The 15,964-nt window shown below is 40.9% G+C and overlaps 3 protein-coding genes across 7 annotated transcripts in view; 1 reads left to right on the forward strand and 2 right to left on the reverse strand.

The window, feature by feature from the left end:
- The window catches only part of mthfd1b (methylenetetrahydrofolate dehydrogenase (NADP+ dependent) 1b), a 16,994-nt gene extending 10,002 nt beyond the window's left edge, over positions 1 to 6,992 (reverse strand). For both annotated transcript variants that reach the window (XM_005742806.2, XM_013913289.1), the window contains exons 1-11: positions 6,817 to 6,992; positions 4,987 to 5,071; positions 4,665 to 4,724; positions 4,501 to 4,554; positions 3,994 to 4,130; positions 2,817 to 2,917; positions 2,571 to 2,707; positions 1,216 to 1,327; positions 1,007 to 1,134; positions 800 to 897; positions 511 to 684 (exon numbers count right to left, since the gene is read on the reverse strand). In XM_005742806.2, the coding sequence (XP_005742863.1) occupies positions 511 to 684; positions 800 to 897; positions 1,007 to 1,134; positions 1,216 to 1,327; positions 2,571 to 2,707; positions 2,817 to 2,917; positions 3,994 to 4,130; positions 4,501 to 4,554; positions 4,665 to 4,724; positions 4,987 to 5,071; positions 6,817 to 6,854 (1,124 nt within the window). In that variant the 5' untranslated portion in view covers positions 6,855 to 6,992. The remainder of the gene's footprint in view (positions 1 to 510; positions 685 to 799; positions 898 to 1,006; positions 1,135 to 1,215; positions 1,328 to 2,570; positions 2,708 to 2,816; positions 2,918 to 3,993; positions 4,131 to 4,500; positions 4,555 to 4,664; positions 4,725 to 4,986; positions 5,072 to 6,816) is intronic.
- Positions 6,993 to 7,653: 661 nt separating this feature from the next.
- On the forward strand, positions 7,654 to 11,172 carry dorip1 (dopamine receptor interacting protein 1). Its single transcript, XM_005742805.2, has 5 exons — positions 7,654 to 7,993; positions 8,254 to 8,778; positions 9,031 to 9,120; positions 9,211 to 9,345; positions 9,737 to 11,172. Exons 1-5 carry the CDS (start codon positions 7,908 to 7,910, stop codon positions 9,918 to 9,920), a joined length of 1,020 nt encoding a protein of 339 aa, XP_005742862.1. The 5' UTR covers positions 7,654 to 7,907; the 3' UTR covers positions 9,921 to 11,172.
- A 3,378-nt stretch (positions 11,173 to 14,550) lies between these two features.
- Positions 14,551 to 15,964, reverse strand: part of klhl28 (kelch like family member 28) — a 6,528-nt gene continuing 5,114 nt past the window's right edge. For all 4 annotated transcript variants that reach the window (XM_005742808.2, XM_005742810.1, XM_013913280.1 and 1 more), the window contains exons 5-6: positions 14,877 to 15,085; positions 14,551 to 14,764 (exon numbers count right to left, since the gene is read on the reverse strand). In XM_005742808.2, coding sequence (XP_005742865.1) covers positions 14,601 to 14,764; positions 14,877 to 15,085 — 373 coding nt within the window. In that variant the 3' untranslated portion in view covers positions 14,551 to 14,600. The remainder of the gene's footprint in view (positions 14,765 to 14,876; positions 15,086 to 15,964) is intronic.

Genomic DNA, 15,964 nt, shown 5'->3' on the forward strand with positions numbered 1-15,964 from the left:
ATTAAACTCTGAAACTCCTGAAATCCCTCACTCAAGAGTTCTTGCTCTGCTGCCGAAAAACACTGAGCGCGCTCCTTCGACATTTTCGCTGACCAATCAGAGGGTTGCCGATCAATGTTTCTACTATCGATGCGTAGCCCCTGTTAAGCCACCCAGTGATCTCACATTACTTCATCCAGCTGTACTAATCGTCAACAACAGGTGTGTTCGGAGAACCGGAATAGCGAGCTCAAAGTTGGCGCGATGATTTGATCTTGGAGGTACGAAGAACGGACCCCAGATCTCTCTTAAAGTGATTTTTAGGACAACAAGCCAAAAAATCTGTGTTGAGAAATGTTAAGAAAGTGTTTCTCTCTTAACATTCTGCTGATAGCTTTAGTTAACTTGGGGATTTTTGAACTACAGATGGAAACAGTCTGCCAATTTGAATAACTTCTACTTCCACAAACTGAGAACTTCAGTATCTTGAAATAAGATTTTGTCTACAGTCTGCACTTTTATTTAACATACCCAGTGACCACTACATATTTTCCATCTGGCAGGGACTGAAGGCGCTTGATGATAGTCAGCTGGACCTTTGCCTTAGTCTTGCCATAGAGCTCTACTTCATCAGAAAACAATCCCACTTCTCTGGCCAGACTGTCAATGGACTTGGCTGCGCAGGAGCGAGAAATCACTATGTCACTGTGGGATAACAAAAGGGAAAAAGAAAATTAGCTTCTTCAGCAAGACAGCGAGGATTGGGCTTCTGCATCAAGTTAATGAACAGCATGGTTATGATTATGATAAGGAGGCAAACCTTGGCACTGGCTTTCGGAGATTGAGTCTGGTGTAAGAAATGTTCCACTTTCCTGCCTGATGGCTCTCCAGGAAGCGCTTTGCACTCAGCACGGTGTTCTAAACAAGTAAACGTGATAAGAAAACAAAAGAAAGAAAAGTTTGAAAAAAAAAAAATCAAACTCTTAATTAAACTTGATCAACTCTCAGGTGTCCGAATGGGCCTTACCGCCATCAGCATGGCCACAGTCATAGGTCCCACTCCACCAGGCACAGGGGTGATGAAGCCGGCCTGTTCTTTGGCTGATTGAAAATGGACGTCGCCCACAACACGCTTTCCGCTGGATTTAGTCTCATCTGAAAAAGAGACCCCAGTTGACTCATGCATCTGCTGATTATCTCAAAAGGAAATACAATGCACCATGACCGCATTAATACCTATAACGTGGTTGATGCCACAGTCAATGACCACTGCTCCTTTCTTGATCCACTCTCCTTTTACCATCTCTGCTTTTCCAATACCAACAACCAGGATGTCTGCTCTACCCACCTAGACAGAAACAGGGAGGGATAAACGATGAATGTTTATAAATGAAGAAACTGGATTTTAAGCAATGATGCTAGAGGAATAAATAAGGGAACACGTGAATTAGTGTTTATACTGCAGGCAGTAGAGATCTGTGGTTCCTATGATGTCATAAACTGTTAAGTTAGAATAATTGGGGCAGTTAACTATGGGCAGAAATCTGTGCCATCAGAAACTGAATTTGAATAAGTTCAATTTGAATCTGAATTGTAACTTGAATAAATGCTTTTGAAAACTGAATTTGAATTAGTCTAATTTGAAATTGAATTTATGGTTTGAAAATGATCATCACTAAATTGGTCCGCTAGTAAAACGTAGTTCTATTAATCTGCGCTTGAACCGGAACCGGATGTAAGTTCCAAAAAACTGAATTTTGGAACTGAAACTGAAATTATTCGAGAGCTGAATTTTTAAAGGATAAAATGCAGTTTCAAAGCAAATCAATTCATTTTCAAACCATAAATTCAATTTCAATTTAGTGATGATCATTTTCAAACCATCCATCCATCCATCCATTCGCTTCCGCTTGTCCTTTCAGGGTCGCGGGGGTCGCTGGAGCCTATCCCAGCTGTCATAGGGCGAGAGGCGGGGGCCACCCTGGACAGGTCGCCAGTCTGTCGCAGGGCTAACACACAGGGACAAACAACCATTCACACTCACATTCACTCCTAGTGACAATTTGGATTGTCCAATTAACCTATCCCCACAAGCTGCATGTCTTTGGACGGTGGGAGGAAGCCGGAGTACCCGGAGAGAACCCACGCAAACACGGGGAGAACATGCAAACTCCACACAGAAAGACCCCGGCCTGATGTTGGAATTGAACTCAGGACCTTCTTGCTGTGCGTCATTTTCAAACCATAAATTCAATTTCAAATTAGACTAATTCAAATTCAGTTTTCAAAAGCATTTATTCAAGTTACAATTCAGATTCAATCTGAGCAATTCAAATTCAAATTGAACTTATTCAAATTCAGTTTCTGATGGCACAGATTTCTGCCCATAGTTAACAGACTAAAATATTTAATTAGGCTCCTCATATAACAAGTTGTGAAAAAGTTTCATTTGCCAGCTAAGATCAAATGAGAACGTCAGTATTAAGAATCGGCTGCTTCAAACAGCTGCTCTTTATCTGCCTACTGTGCTGTTGTTTATACCTCTGTGTGTCTCAAAAAAGCCTAATGACACTTGTGTTTCTCTGTGTTACCTCTGCGGCAAGATCGACGGTTTTAGAGTGGCAGGTGGTGACGGTGGCGTGATTCCACAGCAGCAAATCATGCATGGGTGCGCCCACAATCTTACTGCGCCCAATCACGACCGCTCTCTTCCCTGCCACAGAAACGCCTGTAGAGAAGCGTCATAAACAGATTGTTGTTACTTTTGATATATTTACACATTGTAACATCATTGTAACTGACTGCAGTTTTTCAGGGTTATTAGAGATTTTGTTTACCCGTCTGTTTGATTAACTCCATGCAGCCATTTGGCGTGCAGGGGATGAGGCAGTTGCCCAGATCCCCACGGGACAGCTTCCCCGCATTTATGCTGGTCAGTCTGTAAACACACAAGAATGTACAAATCACTGTAACCTGAAGATACCCATCAATCTGAAAGCTTTTTAAAGGTACAGTGTGTTCAATATCACTGCTATAATACAGTGTATACTATAGCTACGGTGGCCACTGTAGGACAAACAACTGTGGACAAACTTTTCCTCTGCAGCGAGTTGTTAGTTTGCAGTTTCCCTCAGCTCTAAATATGTGCTATTTAATCAAGAAGAGGCTGTAAAACTTTGTGAAAGGAGTTCGATACAAGTCAATAAGGCTCAGTGAGGCGAGCTGTTGGGGTTGCAACACTGCTGTTTGCTGCTGTTAGTGAAACTTTCTCTGAAGACTGAACATTGTTGCATTCAAACTATCATACGATGTGAGAACGTAATCACACCGTTTACCAGAGGGAAAGTGGAATTTTTAAGATAATCAAACCTACCTTAGTTGGCATAATGTTCGTTTGTGCTTAGCTGTTTTTGCTTAGCTGTCTCGTTGTCAACTGTCCGGAGACAGGAGTGTCACATGTGTAATCTGCTGAGAATAAGTATTCCTAACACTATCAGGAATAAATAAGAATTTTATAAACCTCTGCATGTTTTACAGGCCTGACATCTGTTCAGGAGATGAGGCGTGAGGTGAATAAGAAGAGGATGACATTTTATCCAAAGGGTTTGTCTTGCAGCTTTCTGTTTTGTTGGGTGGAGGGGACCCCTTCGCAGATCATATAAAATAGGTATGATACTTCATATCTTGGGTTTGAAGGTACAGACAATAAAAATTTGCCTCCATGGCACATGAACATCTCCGCTTTTCGTGTAGTTCGTGTGTAGCCTATAACCACATACGTAAGACGAGATTAGACAGAACCACATTGACCATCTCAGCCACTGTATTCATGATGGTGGGACAACCAATCTCTTTAATGTATTTTTAAAGGCTTAAGTTTATTACAATGCATCTGCTTGTTGGACAAATTTAATTACTGTTTATGAGCACAACAGTTATTTTGCTTCTGTAAACTAAAAAAAGTACTTGCTGTAACTCTGAAATGATCACACTTTTCTGTGTTGCTGTTCTTACCCATCTACGTCCTTCTCTGGGGCCACGGAGTTCGTGACCTTCTCTGTGTCGATTTCATGGACTGAATCTAAAGGCAGCTGAACGATGAGACCGTGGACAGAAGAGTTCTTGTTCACCTCTGTGATACTGTGAAGAATCTGAAAGCAGGTAGGAAGCCTTAAAACCCTTTATTGCTTTCAGGCTTGTCATGTACTGCATTCCCGCACAGCCCCTGTATTGCTAAATCAAGAAAAGCCTGAAAGCTCAAATTTCACCCATATGTCTCTGTGCTGAAAATCTGTCAATTATTGTGAGTTTTAAGCACTCAAAGACTTTAGTGAACACAACAAAAAAAATTATGCGATTCTTTCGACAATTTGTTTTTGCTTCAAGAAACCATAGGAAATAGTATGGCAGGAACAACTACTCCCCCAGGTGTCCATAAATAGTCTAATCCTGGAGTTGCTGTGCAGGTGTGTGCAACCCGACAACTAAATAAACAAGCCTCCAGTAATGATTCTAACTCACCTCCTCCTCTGTTGCGGTCGCGGGAAGTCTCAAATGCATTGCATTTATTCCAATCTGCACACAAAAATGCAGCTTAGGGTTAGAGCTGTGGCTCATTGAAACAATATGCAGTGTACACACGCGGTGCAAAAATCCCTTCAGTATCAAAAAATTATTTTCTTTACCTCTGCTGCTGCTTTGAGCTTCATGCTGATGTACAGATTTGAATCATCGCGGTCTCCAACCTGAAAGACACATACTGCTTATCCCCCTGCATATTTCTATGACAGAACAGGAACTATGTCACACAGACAAAGCACCAGCATAAATGTCAGAATCCTCATGTGCACACACAGGGTATCTGTGTGCCACTGCACACAGATACCCTGACCCTTACCTGCCAGGTGCTCTCTCTAACGAAAGGCCAAATGAAAGCATGGGTAGAAATGTTTTTAGGGGAAAAAGGCTTTTAGCCTTCAACCACAAAGAATTCCATCATAAACTTACCTGTAAAACCACTAGACCAGGCCTGAAGTTGGGATTCTTAAGTTTCAACTGCTCGACATCCTTCTTCAGACGCTCCCTCACCTGCCTGAGAAAACAAAATACAGCCAATTTAATTTGTGCAATAACACAAAAAAAGAGTTAGCAGTATCATGTGACCCAATCTGTACCGTTTAATTAAAACAGTGACAAATTTATGCACCAGATCAATGCCATCTGATGATCTCATTGTGAGTCATTTTCCAAACTCAAACTATCATTCCGGACAATCACTCAGAAAAGCGTGCTTATCTTCAGTTGTTGTCTTCATTTTATCTTTATTGATTTAATGTTCTGGAGACTAGAAAACAGGGCACTATTTTTTGCGTAGAGAAGAGATAAGCCAGAACAGATAAAGGTTGAATACAATCAGCTGAACCAATCAAAGACAAGCGAGAAAACAGTGATTGCGTTAACTGAACTTTGTGGTCATTGCTTTTGTGTCTAAACCCAAAATCCTGATTGCACACAAAAGTGTTTGGTTTAACATATTGTGGATGCAAATGAAACAAAGAAAAGAACCCAAAGTTCTAAAGAAAGTAGGTAACAGATGTGCATCATGTGAGCTGTAACAGGAGTGGTGATGAAATACATTTTGGCACTGATTTGAGACACAGTTCAACTAAACTTAGTCTCAAGAGAAACTCCTTAACCTTAAGATTTATGTACCCCCCCCCCTTTTTTTTCAAGATGCAATAATGTGTGCAGAAAATGTTTTCCAAACATATAGCACAAATTATATACAATATGCATATAAAACAGGGTAATTAAATGTTACTTAGGTACAGTATTTTGCATATGACCTTGTTTGCTTTTTATTTATCTACCAGCAGAGTGACCCTGGGGATCTTTGCAGTAATTAGAAAAGGCAATCACAACACTGAGTATTGTACCATAACAGATCTTTATCTCAACAGTGACTGGTACAAGTTTTCCTCATTAAACAACCAGGGCTCATATTCCTACAAACACAGGTCATTCATACAGTGTGCAGTCAAGCATGTCAGCTTCTGTCGAACTTTGGAGATAATGAATAAAGATGACCCATGGGGAGAGCGGCTCTGTGGCTGCATGGCCTCTTTGTATTGCATAATATAATCGACTAATAACTACTGTGAGGCGGTCTTAACAAGATACAGGCCGCTATATCTTGTGACAAGCACATGCAGCTAGATGTCTTTTGTGTTACTGTTAGAAAGATTTTGCCTTTTTGCCGTTTTTCCACTCATTCTCATTACTTGGATCTGGTCAAAGTTTTTCGATTTTAAAAAATTATAATAATTTTAAAAAAGGGTTTGCCTGGAATATCTGACTGTATAAACTGTATTTTTCTTCTTCAAATTAGGTCAGTGAACCAATAGGACAAAGATCAGAGCACAACGACACAGCTTCTTACATAACACCCCAGGATTTGCAATGATGCATTCAGAAGTTATGAATAACCAAACCTAACCAGTTAAGAAAGTGAATTACTCAGATTTCCGCTGAATTTAGAGTCAACGCATATGCACTGTAAACAGTCTCTGCGGCCCGATGCGACTGATTTAACAGTAAAACTGTTGATTATACTAAGTTATGAAATCACTTCACGGCGTCAGACTGCTTACTTCATATATATAAGATTGCACTTAAAATCCTCAGAGGATGCACAGCGTTTGAGTAAGATCAGACACCACCAGCTGTTAAGTTACTGTAACTTTGCTAGTTAGCTTCTTTAGCCAGTCACATGTTTCACAACGCTGATTACATTCACATGCTACCTATGCTTTCGTAAAGGTAATGTTTGATACTTACGCTGAAACCTCTTTACCGCTTATGATCTGAGCTAGCATCTTTCCCTGGGATGGTCTCTGCTCTTCTGGTGACGGTAGTAGCTGGTCTGCACGCTCACTGACTTGTAAGTAGAGGAGCGTGGCTCGCAAGTGGTAATAACTACTTCTAAAAGGTTTCTTCAAAGTGAGTCGGGAAACGACGGTAACAGCGCAGACTCCGTCCACAAACCAACCCTACGGTGGAATATCAGCGTATTAACTTTCAGGAATAGAACAACGTAGTTTTTTTTAAAAACTTTATTTATCACATTTTAGACATACAGTCAAGTAAAACAGGGATCACATAAAAGATGACATTGTGGTAGTACAATGAAGAACAGAAAGAGTGATAAGGACAGTGAGACAAAAGTGAGTACAAAAAATAAAATAAATTAAGGGGAACATAAATAAACAAAAGTTTGCAAGAGCCAAAATCAAGTTAGCAGTTTCAATCGGTTACAGATGTTAACAGTCTTGAAAGCCTTAGTGTTTTTTGATGAGGAGATTGTCCTTATATATTGTGCAAGTTCCATTTTTAATACAAGAAGTTCAGGCTTTCTGCCGAGGACTTTGCTTTTGTGTATATGAAAATTTGCCAAAAATAAAACCAAATTTATAAAGAAGAAAGCATCATTGTCCTTGTCTTTAAAATTATAATAGCCAAAGATAACTAGAACAACGTAGTTCAACGTAGAATATTCGCTCGGCCTACCTAAATGGGCGGTGCTCGTGACAGCCAATCATATATCATCTTAAACGTGCTAGAATATATTGACCAATAGCACTTCTAGCTGTGCTCTAACGCTCACGGTGAAGTCGGGGGCGGGGGCTGTGCAAAACTGGGGTGTAATAACGTGGAGAATCAGGAGAGGGCAGCACTGTATGTACACAGAGCTTAGATTAATATCATTACAAAGCTAACAGCAACTGTTTATATAGGTCAGACTTGACGTCTACTACAATTTTCGATCCACAGTAAGGTGTCTTCGTTTACTAGAAGGTGCGAGACAAATACCACAACTTATATTTCTGGCTTTGAGGTCCGACGTGAGAAATGAGGAAATACGGAGAGGAATGGAGAGTAGATTCTGTGTTTTGAACGACACTGAGGACCTCAAAACACGAATTTCAAACACTGAGAACAATCGACACTTCGAAAGGTAAGCTTAGAGGTGATGGTTTGTTATCATTTGTCGGGCTCCGACTAGTCCCTGGAGGGTAACAGTGCTTTACTTGCCAATTGCGTGGTTTGCTTTTGCTATCGCAGGATTTTTGACCTACATTTGCACAGCGTCAGTTTTTCGAAATGAAACGGATCAAATCCACCGGGGCGATACATTTAACCTCGTCCTGTGTTAAAACGCATTTGTCTGAACTTTTGCTGGTTGTGTGTATTTATTTATTTAATTATTTGTTTTAGGTCCAAGACGCTTTTTGAAGAAATACGTGCCTCCATAAACAACAACGACGAGGAGGACCGCTCCTTCTGGAGGCCTGTGCTCCCTTGGGGAGGCGTTTTTACCATCAAGGCAGGACGGAAAGCCATATCATGCACGCCTCTGTACGTGGAAATCCAGCTCAAAAACACCTGCACCATCGATGGCTTCCTCATGATTCTTTATGTGATTCTGCGGGACAACCAGGGCTTTCGCAGGGAGCTGGCTGTCTTCCTGGGCAAGCAGTTTGTGGAGCATTTCCTCTACCTGATGGACTCCTGTGACTACACCACGGTGAAGATGCTGTGGATCTGGGACAGAATGTCTAAAAGGCAATATCGCTCTGAGATCCACCAGGCAGCCCTGGAGATCGACCTGTTTGGCAACGAGCACCAAAACTTTACAGAGAACCTGGAAAACCTCATGTCCACCACGCAGGAGAGCCTGTGCACCAGCTGGAGCTGTCCAGCCCGCTTCCAGGATTGCCTCAAAAGTACCATCAACATCAGGTAAACTGTATTTACCTACTATTCAAGTGTTTTGTTAAGACACAGTTGCTGGCTTTTTACCCAAAATATGTTTTTTTCCCCCAGTATTTGATGTTTAAGTGCCCTTCAGCAGACCTCAGCTGTGCATCGTCTTATGCCAAAGTTGGCAGAAAGAAATGCAATCAAGTGTTGTGACGTGTTTGTGAGTGGATTGTTGTTACATTATATTTATCACATTTCTAAGAATTTCACTCTGACCCTTTTTCCTCTCAGTCCTCCTCACGAGCTTCCTCACAGAGACCCAATTCAGTCAGCTGTGGATGAGTTCTTCTGCCCCAAGCTCCTGCTCTGCTGTGAAATTGGGTGAGACACGGCAGGATCTTCATCATCGTCGTCTTTTTCAGCGCTGTGTTGTTGTACTTCCTTGACAATTTTTTTATTTATTTTAAACAGATGTGATGGTCTAAGGGAATTCTCCCAGAGGATTTTCTGCCATGGCCCGCCACCCTTTGTTATCCTCAACATGCAGCAGTGGAAGTCAGAGGAGCTGTCGTATGTCCCTTACCATCTGGCTCTCTGTCAGCACAGGTATGAATCAGAGGTGGATATATCTACAGTAGGTTCTGCATTGCTGTTCATTCAAACGATGTGCCAGTGTAGCCTTCATGTTGCTCAGGTGGAGCCCGGCCTCCTAATGCTTTTACATCTGCTGAGCCAGAGGCCTGTGCAGTCATCATAGCTGAATTAATGGAACTTTATTTATGATGCAGGATGGTCATTAAAATTAAAAATGTCCGATAACTTTCCTGTCTGATCAGTGATTAAATTTTAACTGTCATTTGGATCTTCTCCACTGCACTGTTGTGCTGCCTGTCTTTATTTGTTGGGATTTCTTTCATTGGAAATCAAGAGCAGCAAAAAAATCTGGAAAAATCTACTTTCCAGTATTGAGAACAATAAATGTTTTTCTTACCTGCAGGTACACACTTGAGGGTGCCACACTGTTCAACAAGGAGGAGCATCACTACTCTGCAGCCTTCCAGATAGACGGTTGCTGGATGCACTATGACGGTCTGAGGAACGATAATCTGATCTTGTTACACAAGCCCCCAGAGCTCCTGCTGCTGTCCTCTCTGGTCTATGTCCGCACCTCTGACAAGTGAACTCATAGTTGGACATAGAGTACAGATGAGCCAAAGTCTCAGCACTTGCCAGAGTGATTGCATTCATCCAGTTTTTTGTTGTTACATTACCACAATGTTGTTCTTTTCTTACTGCATTGCTATAAGTTTTAATTCCTGTCCTGGATTAGCTTCCTCAATTCAGCTGAATGCTTGGTTAAAGCTTACAGTGCAAAATGGAAATGACATCTTTTTGGGCACGCTTGGAATCCAAGAATATAATGGACTATAATAGTCCAGGGTTGAGATTTATAAACAATAATACGAGTCAGTAGTGAATTTCATATACATATGCAGTGACCGTCGGCATAAGAGATTAGTAGGTAAAACTGCGCTGTAGAAATTTCTGTTTGGAGTTGATACTGACACAAGTTTTCAGTACAAGTATAAAAAGTATTGGGGTTTTTTTTTTACCTCCATGGTTGATTTACAAAACTCTCCTGCCAGCCGTGCATGCAGCGATGCAGACCTCTCAGCTGTTGTGCATCTGTTTGGCAGTGCTTTTCCATAATAACCACTGGTTAGTACTTAGCACAAGCATAATGACACAGAGGGTGCAATTGAATCAAACTTGGTCATTATGCCAAAGAAAATATACAATCTGCTAATGTACACACACAGTTTTTCCTGTCTTCATAGTTCCAAAGGTCTGTGTACAATTCCCAAGTCCTCTCTGGTTCCTGCACTGATCAGATCCATTTCATTCCCAACGCAGACACACCAGCGCACAAACATAAATGTAAGCCCCCTTGCTACAGGGATTCAACGCAGTACTGTAATTTAAGCTTATGTTTATGCATTTCAGTCCTTTCCTAAAATTAAACTGGTGCTTCCCCCCCCCCCCACTGTGGGGTGAGGAAAAACTACTAAGTCCCCGCCTACCAGGTGAACAAGTTATGGTTTAAATTTGAGGTAAGCATTTGCCAAAACAGGTGAAAATATAAAATTATGCCAATTTAGAAGTAATCTGAAATTACACTACAAGCTGGCCTAGAAATCCATTCAGGCCACATGCATAAACCGATGAATAAAAGTCAGGCATTTCACAGCTTGTTCAGCACACAGCAGTCTCAAAATGTTATTTTTGTTTGGTTCAAGTCAAAGCATTACTGTTGTCACACAGTGCCTCTCTCAAGGAAAGTTTAACATGAATCCAGTTGAGAGTTAATTCTTGGATCAAGATTTTAAGTTGGTTTTTTTTCCCCTGTTTGTTTATTTATATGCTGACACTGTCTTTACAATACAAATACAGATATTTTTGAAACCTTGCCTATGGCTCCAGTTTATCGTCCTTTTTCACGTGCATGCCAGGAAGAGATGCAGAAAAAGCAGGCAGTACCTTTTTAAGGCAGGCATTTATTTTAAACTGGGTACAGCTGCACCACATAAACAGATTTAAATGTATGTAAAATGTCTTCAGTCAAACATGAGAAAATGTGAAAAGCTACTGTTTTTAAACACCTAATGTTATCTTGTACTTCCAGTATTAATCCACAGGATATAAAATTCAAGATCATCACCTTACTCCAGACACACAAGGAAATGTAAAAAGAAGCAGAGTGGTCATTTTGGCTAACATTGACATCAGTTTCATAGGATTTCCCCCCCCCCCCCCTCCCAGACATAAACAGAGTGGTAGGCCACTGCAGAACATGTGTTAGTCATCCATCTGCTTTCTTTGTACAAGCACTTTGGTGAGAGTGGTGGCAGAACATGACATTAATTTAGGCCATAATTTAAAGAGAAAAAAAAAAAAAGCATACATCTGTTCTTTTTTTGCAGATTCACGTTTCCAGATTTTCATCAGCCTCTCTCCAACCTTAAAATAGTTAGTATACACATCAGAAATGGCAACATCTGTACATAACAGTGACAAGATGAATCGTGGCAGCGGCGACGGCGCACAATTACGCCTGCGTGATTCTGTGCCGTGGCTGCAGTGCTAAAGTGACAAACACTACTACAACAGACCAAAAACAACAAGAATTTAGAGAACACAAACAAAACAAATTAAATACAAAATTAATAGTTGTGCCGTTTTGAAATAAAGTGTACAGACATACAAATTAAGTTGTGTGTTACTTTTCAAATAAATCAGAAATTCAAAGTACTTGACTTTGATGGGGAAAAAAAGAAAAATCAATGACAAACCGCGATTCTCACATGTGACACTGACCAGTTTGCACGGCAAATGTCATTTAACTTATCATCTTACAGATTTAGTTTAGAGTAAACAAGGGCAAGGTGAAAGAACACACCTATGTAGTGTTTACGAGACTTATAAGTGCTGAACTGCAGGAAAAAAATTCATCTAAATTGAACCAAATAAACACATGCTTTGTGCAAAATGAACCAGCATGCACAACAAAAATGACAACATAGGATGACTGGTTGGTTTAGACAATGTCAAGCTACAGTCTGATGTTTCATTTGGACATCACCAGCCAACAGTGTGATCTGACAGACATGCTATGTGGGGGTTCTCTTACACCAACATTAGATGCCTTGGCCTTATTCTATTTTTTTCTCTTCTTTTTAAAGAGACAAACAACAAAACATAATTTAACCCACGAAAGGAAACAAGTCTTATTGCGGTATCTAAATGCCATTAGCTTAAATCAAAACATATATAGAAATTACAATATGTATCAAATAGTTTGGTAAGTGCAATGCAGAGCTTGGTTAAAGTTCTCACTTATGTGCAAACATTAGTCCACAAAGCAACGCAAAAAACCCACAACCAACAACCCATGCCTTGAACATAAAACAAGTGACTTAAGACGCATCACTACCTGGCCGTCTGCTAGTGAGTGTCCCCTCTATTGCTGTGCAGTCACTCGAGCCCAGTCGCACGCTTTGAACTCTCTCCCAGGCCTGGTGACAGCAACAACATGGCCAGAGCTGGCAAGCACAGCCCTTGGTGCCTTATCATCCACCTCCATATATAACCACATGGAAGAATGCAGGGAAAATGTTTAAAAATGTGGCACAAGGGAAGATGTTGCGTAGGACCGTTTCCTTTTCAAACTTTTTGCCGTTTCACACCAATCTGAAAATATTACTTAAAACCTAAGCTTGTAAGCAAGACCTGGCCACGTGTAGACATGTTTTTAGAGGAGGATTAACTAGCACAGAAATGTCTGACCCAATCACAAATAAAATCGTGTTCAAAGCCAAGAGAGGATACCAGCTACAGATAGTTGACAAAGCATGTTCACATCCTGCAACTGGACCAATAATGGAGAAAGTGTAACATTTAAAAAAAAAAAAGTTGAAAGAATTGGGAAAAAAAAAAAAAAAAAAAAAAAGAAAAGAAAAGAAATCATGCCAATCTTTTTGCCTTTGGGGACTATGCAGGTAGAAGTTTGCAGTTGTTGGCCCACAGGCTTCCCTTTTAGTAGCTTTAGGGGCCACTTGCATTTTCTCCAATTAAATTCATACGATAGCAAATAACTATCACCAGTTACACAGCAGAGGCCTAACAGAGTTTGACATTAACTGGATGAAGCAACGCAGACAAACAGCTAAATCCTGAATCCTAAATATAGCACCAGTTAGTATTGTATACAGACCAAAAAAGGTGAAAAGAAGGCCAAGGTCAGTTTCAACTATTGTGAACAGTAGCAAGTGCATGATCTGACCTTAGACCGATGCAACAGAGGAGAGAATATGAGACCCTTTTTTTTTTTTCTTTTGCATTTTTAAATGGCTCAGAGGATGAAGCAGAGACTAGTGGTGAACACTTTAAGGAGAATTCACCTCTACAGTGGCTGTGGGAATCAAACTGTACACACATTAGTGAGCCAGTGCAGAAAAACATTTACAGGCAATGCACTAGAGGATATATTTATATCTATATATTTCATTTAGACCATTTACAAGAGAAAGGCAGCCCTTTTTTGAGAAAATATAAATATTCCAACTTTTCTATTTTTTGTCAAGCACTGATGTGGATGCAGAATTATCCTGCGTTGCTGAGCCCAAGCATCAGTTCTGCACGCAGACATGTGACAAAACAAAACAGTTCTATCTTGACATGCACATACCCCCTGGACCATACACACAGACATATACACTATATGGCCAATAACCACATAGTCATCAAATGCACAAGCAAACTGCAGTGTTCTAGGAAATTTGAACACACAGCTCTGGTTGCAGCAGAAAAATTCCTAAACAAAACAAAACAAATTTTTTTTTAGCACAATTAAGGACGTGAAGCACAACATAAAACTGTCTGCAAACTTGACGAAGAATTTTGTAACGTAAATAAGCAGATTCCACAATCCTCTGAGACATAGCTCGAAGTCCTCATTGTGGTCCAGCAGCAATAGAGCGTTCATCTCAGTTTTCCAGTGACAGTCATCCAAACACCATCCACCTTCCTCCGTTATCTCCAGAACCTTCCAGCTCTTCCTCATCCCTGCAGCACGGACTGCAGTCCCCCTTCTAGCCAGCCAGCTAGCCCGGTACACCCATCCACCCAGAAATGCTCTCTGATGTTAACGAAAATGTGCAGGCAAGCTCATCTGCACCTGGAGGATGAATGTGGGGAAGGAGGAGGAGAGCCAAAAAAATAAAATAATAAAATAATAAAAAGAGAGAGAAAGTCTTCTTTGTGTCTAAGGTAATTTATTGGGTCCTAGCTGGCTGGGCCATGGGTCAAAGGGCAGTCAGACCAAAGTTACAACGGCAGTACATCATGCCACTGGAGTCCAACCAGCTGTCTGAGATGGGATCATAACGCTGAACGGTGTTCAGGTAGGATGACCCAGAGTGACCTCCTACCACATAGAGGTAGTTGTCCACAATGGCAGAGCCCACACCTGGAAGACAACAATACCACAAACATCTCTCATTATAGGCTTTTCGTGTTATTTTCTGGATCCAACCATCACAATAGAGTCACTCATTTTGAATTTAAAACTCAAAACTCACCAGTTCTGGGTTCGTTCATTGGTCGGCACGCCGTCCACTGGTTTTGATGTGGATCGTACCGCTCGATGCTGGACAGGTGCGACACTCCGTTGTGTCCACCCACCACAAATATAAATCCAAGCATCACACCTACTCCGAAGTTGATCCTCTTATCTGCCATGGGGGCTACCATTTCCCAGGCATCCTTGCTAGGGTCATACCGCTCCACGCTGTGTACAGTAGACGCAGCACAGTTATCAAAACACAAAGGTTAAAACGCTCCAACTCACCCGCTACTTGCAATACCTAGCTTTGCTTCCAGCTGTGCCTTCACTTTGAGATATTTATGGCAATATCCACAATGACCAGTCTTTGCAGACCTAAAGGTGAGCTCACATTACACATCTGGTGTAAGAATGCCTCCTCCATCTCCTGTTCCCCTTCTACTAAAGCCTAAATGACAGTTCAGAGAACCTTTGTTCAGCTTTGAATGGGAGCTATTGCTCAGTCAAACAGAGGCACTGCTGCATTGTATTTATTTTTTCCACCACCACTGTTATAGCTGTGTGCTGAGAAATTTTGTTAAGTAATGTAAACACAATGGGGCTCTTTCTATGCATGCGAGCTTCACAATGCATAATGACTGAGCAATTTTCTTTTAATCGCACAGGGAAAAAAAGAAAAGTTAGATGGTCATATCAAACACGCCAATTTGAACTTGTAATGAGGGAGCGATGAATTCCTGAGAGCCACTGGAACATTGGCAAACTAAGCCATATAAGCCATGGGGGAAAGCAGGGGGGGAAAAAAAAAAAAAAGAAGAAAAATGTCCCCACAGATTCTGTCCAAACACATTTTCCTGAGGGGTTTTGGGAGTCAAGGAAACAAGCAACAAGAGCGCTGCTCTCTAGTGACCTCAGCAATACAGCAACACATTTAACAACCAATTCTGTTATGGCTATCCAGCACTTATTAACAAGCTCCTGGTCTTTTTCTCAGCTAGACTCGATATCCTTCACTTCATTGCCACTTCTAATAAATAATTAACATAACCCTGAGAGGAAAGAAAAACAAACAAACAAACAAAAAAAAAAAACAAAAAAAAAAAA

Source organism: Pundamilia nyererei, unplaced genomic scaffold, assembly GCF_000239375.1.
Source record: "Pundamilia nyererei isolate P.nyererei 1_Seehausen unplaced genomic scaffold, PunNye1.0 scaffold00123, whole genome shotgun sequence".
NCBI classification, from domain to species: Eukaryota; Metazoa; Chordata; class Actinopteri; order Cichliformes; family Cichlidae; genus Pundamilia; species Pundamilia nyererei.

Excerpts from the sequence above, each read along its gene's own strand:
- dorip1 (XM_005742805.2), top strand. The coding sequence starts at position 7,908 with ATGGAGAGTAGATTCTGTGTTTTGAACGACACTGAGGACCTCAAAACA. Across the intron at positions 7,994-8,253 it reads AACAATCGACACTTCGAAAG|GTCCAAGACGCTTTTTGAAG; the intron begins GTAAGCTTAGAG and ends TATTTGTTTTAG. Across the intron at positions 9,121-9,210 it reads CTGCTCTGCTGTGAAATTGG|ATGTGATGGTCTAAGGGAAT; the intron begins GTGAGACACGGC and ends TATTTTAAACAG.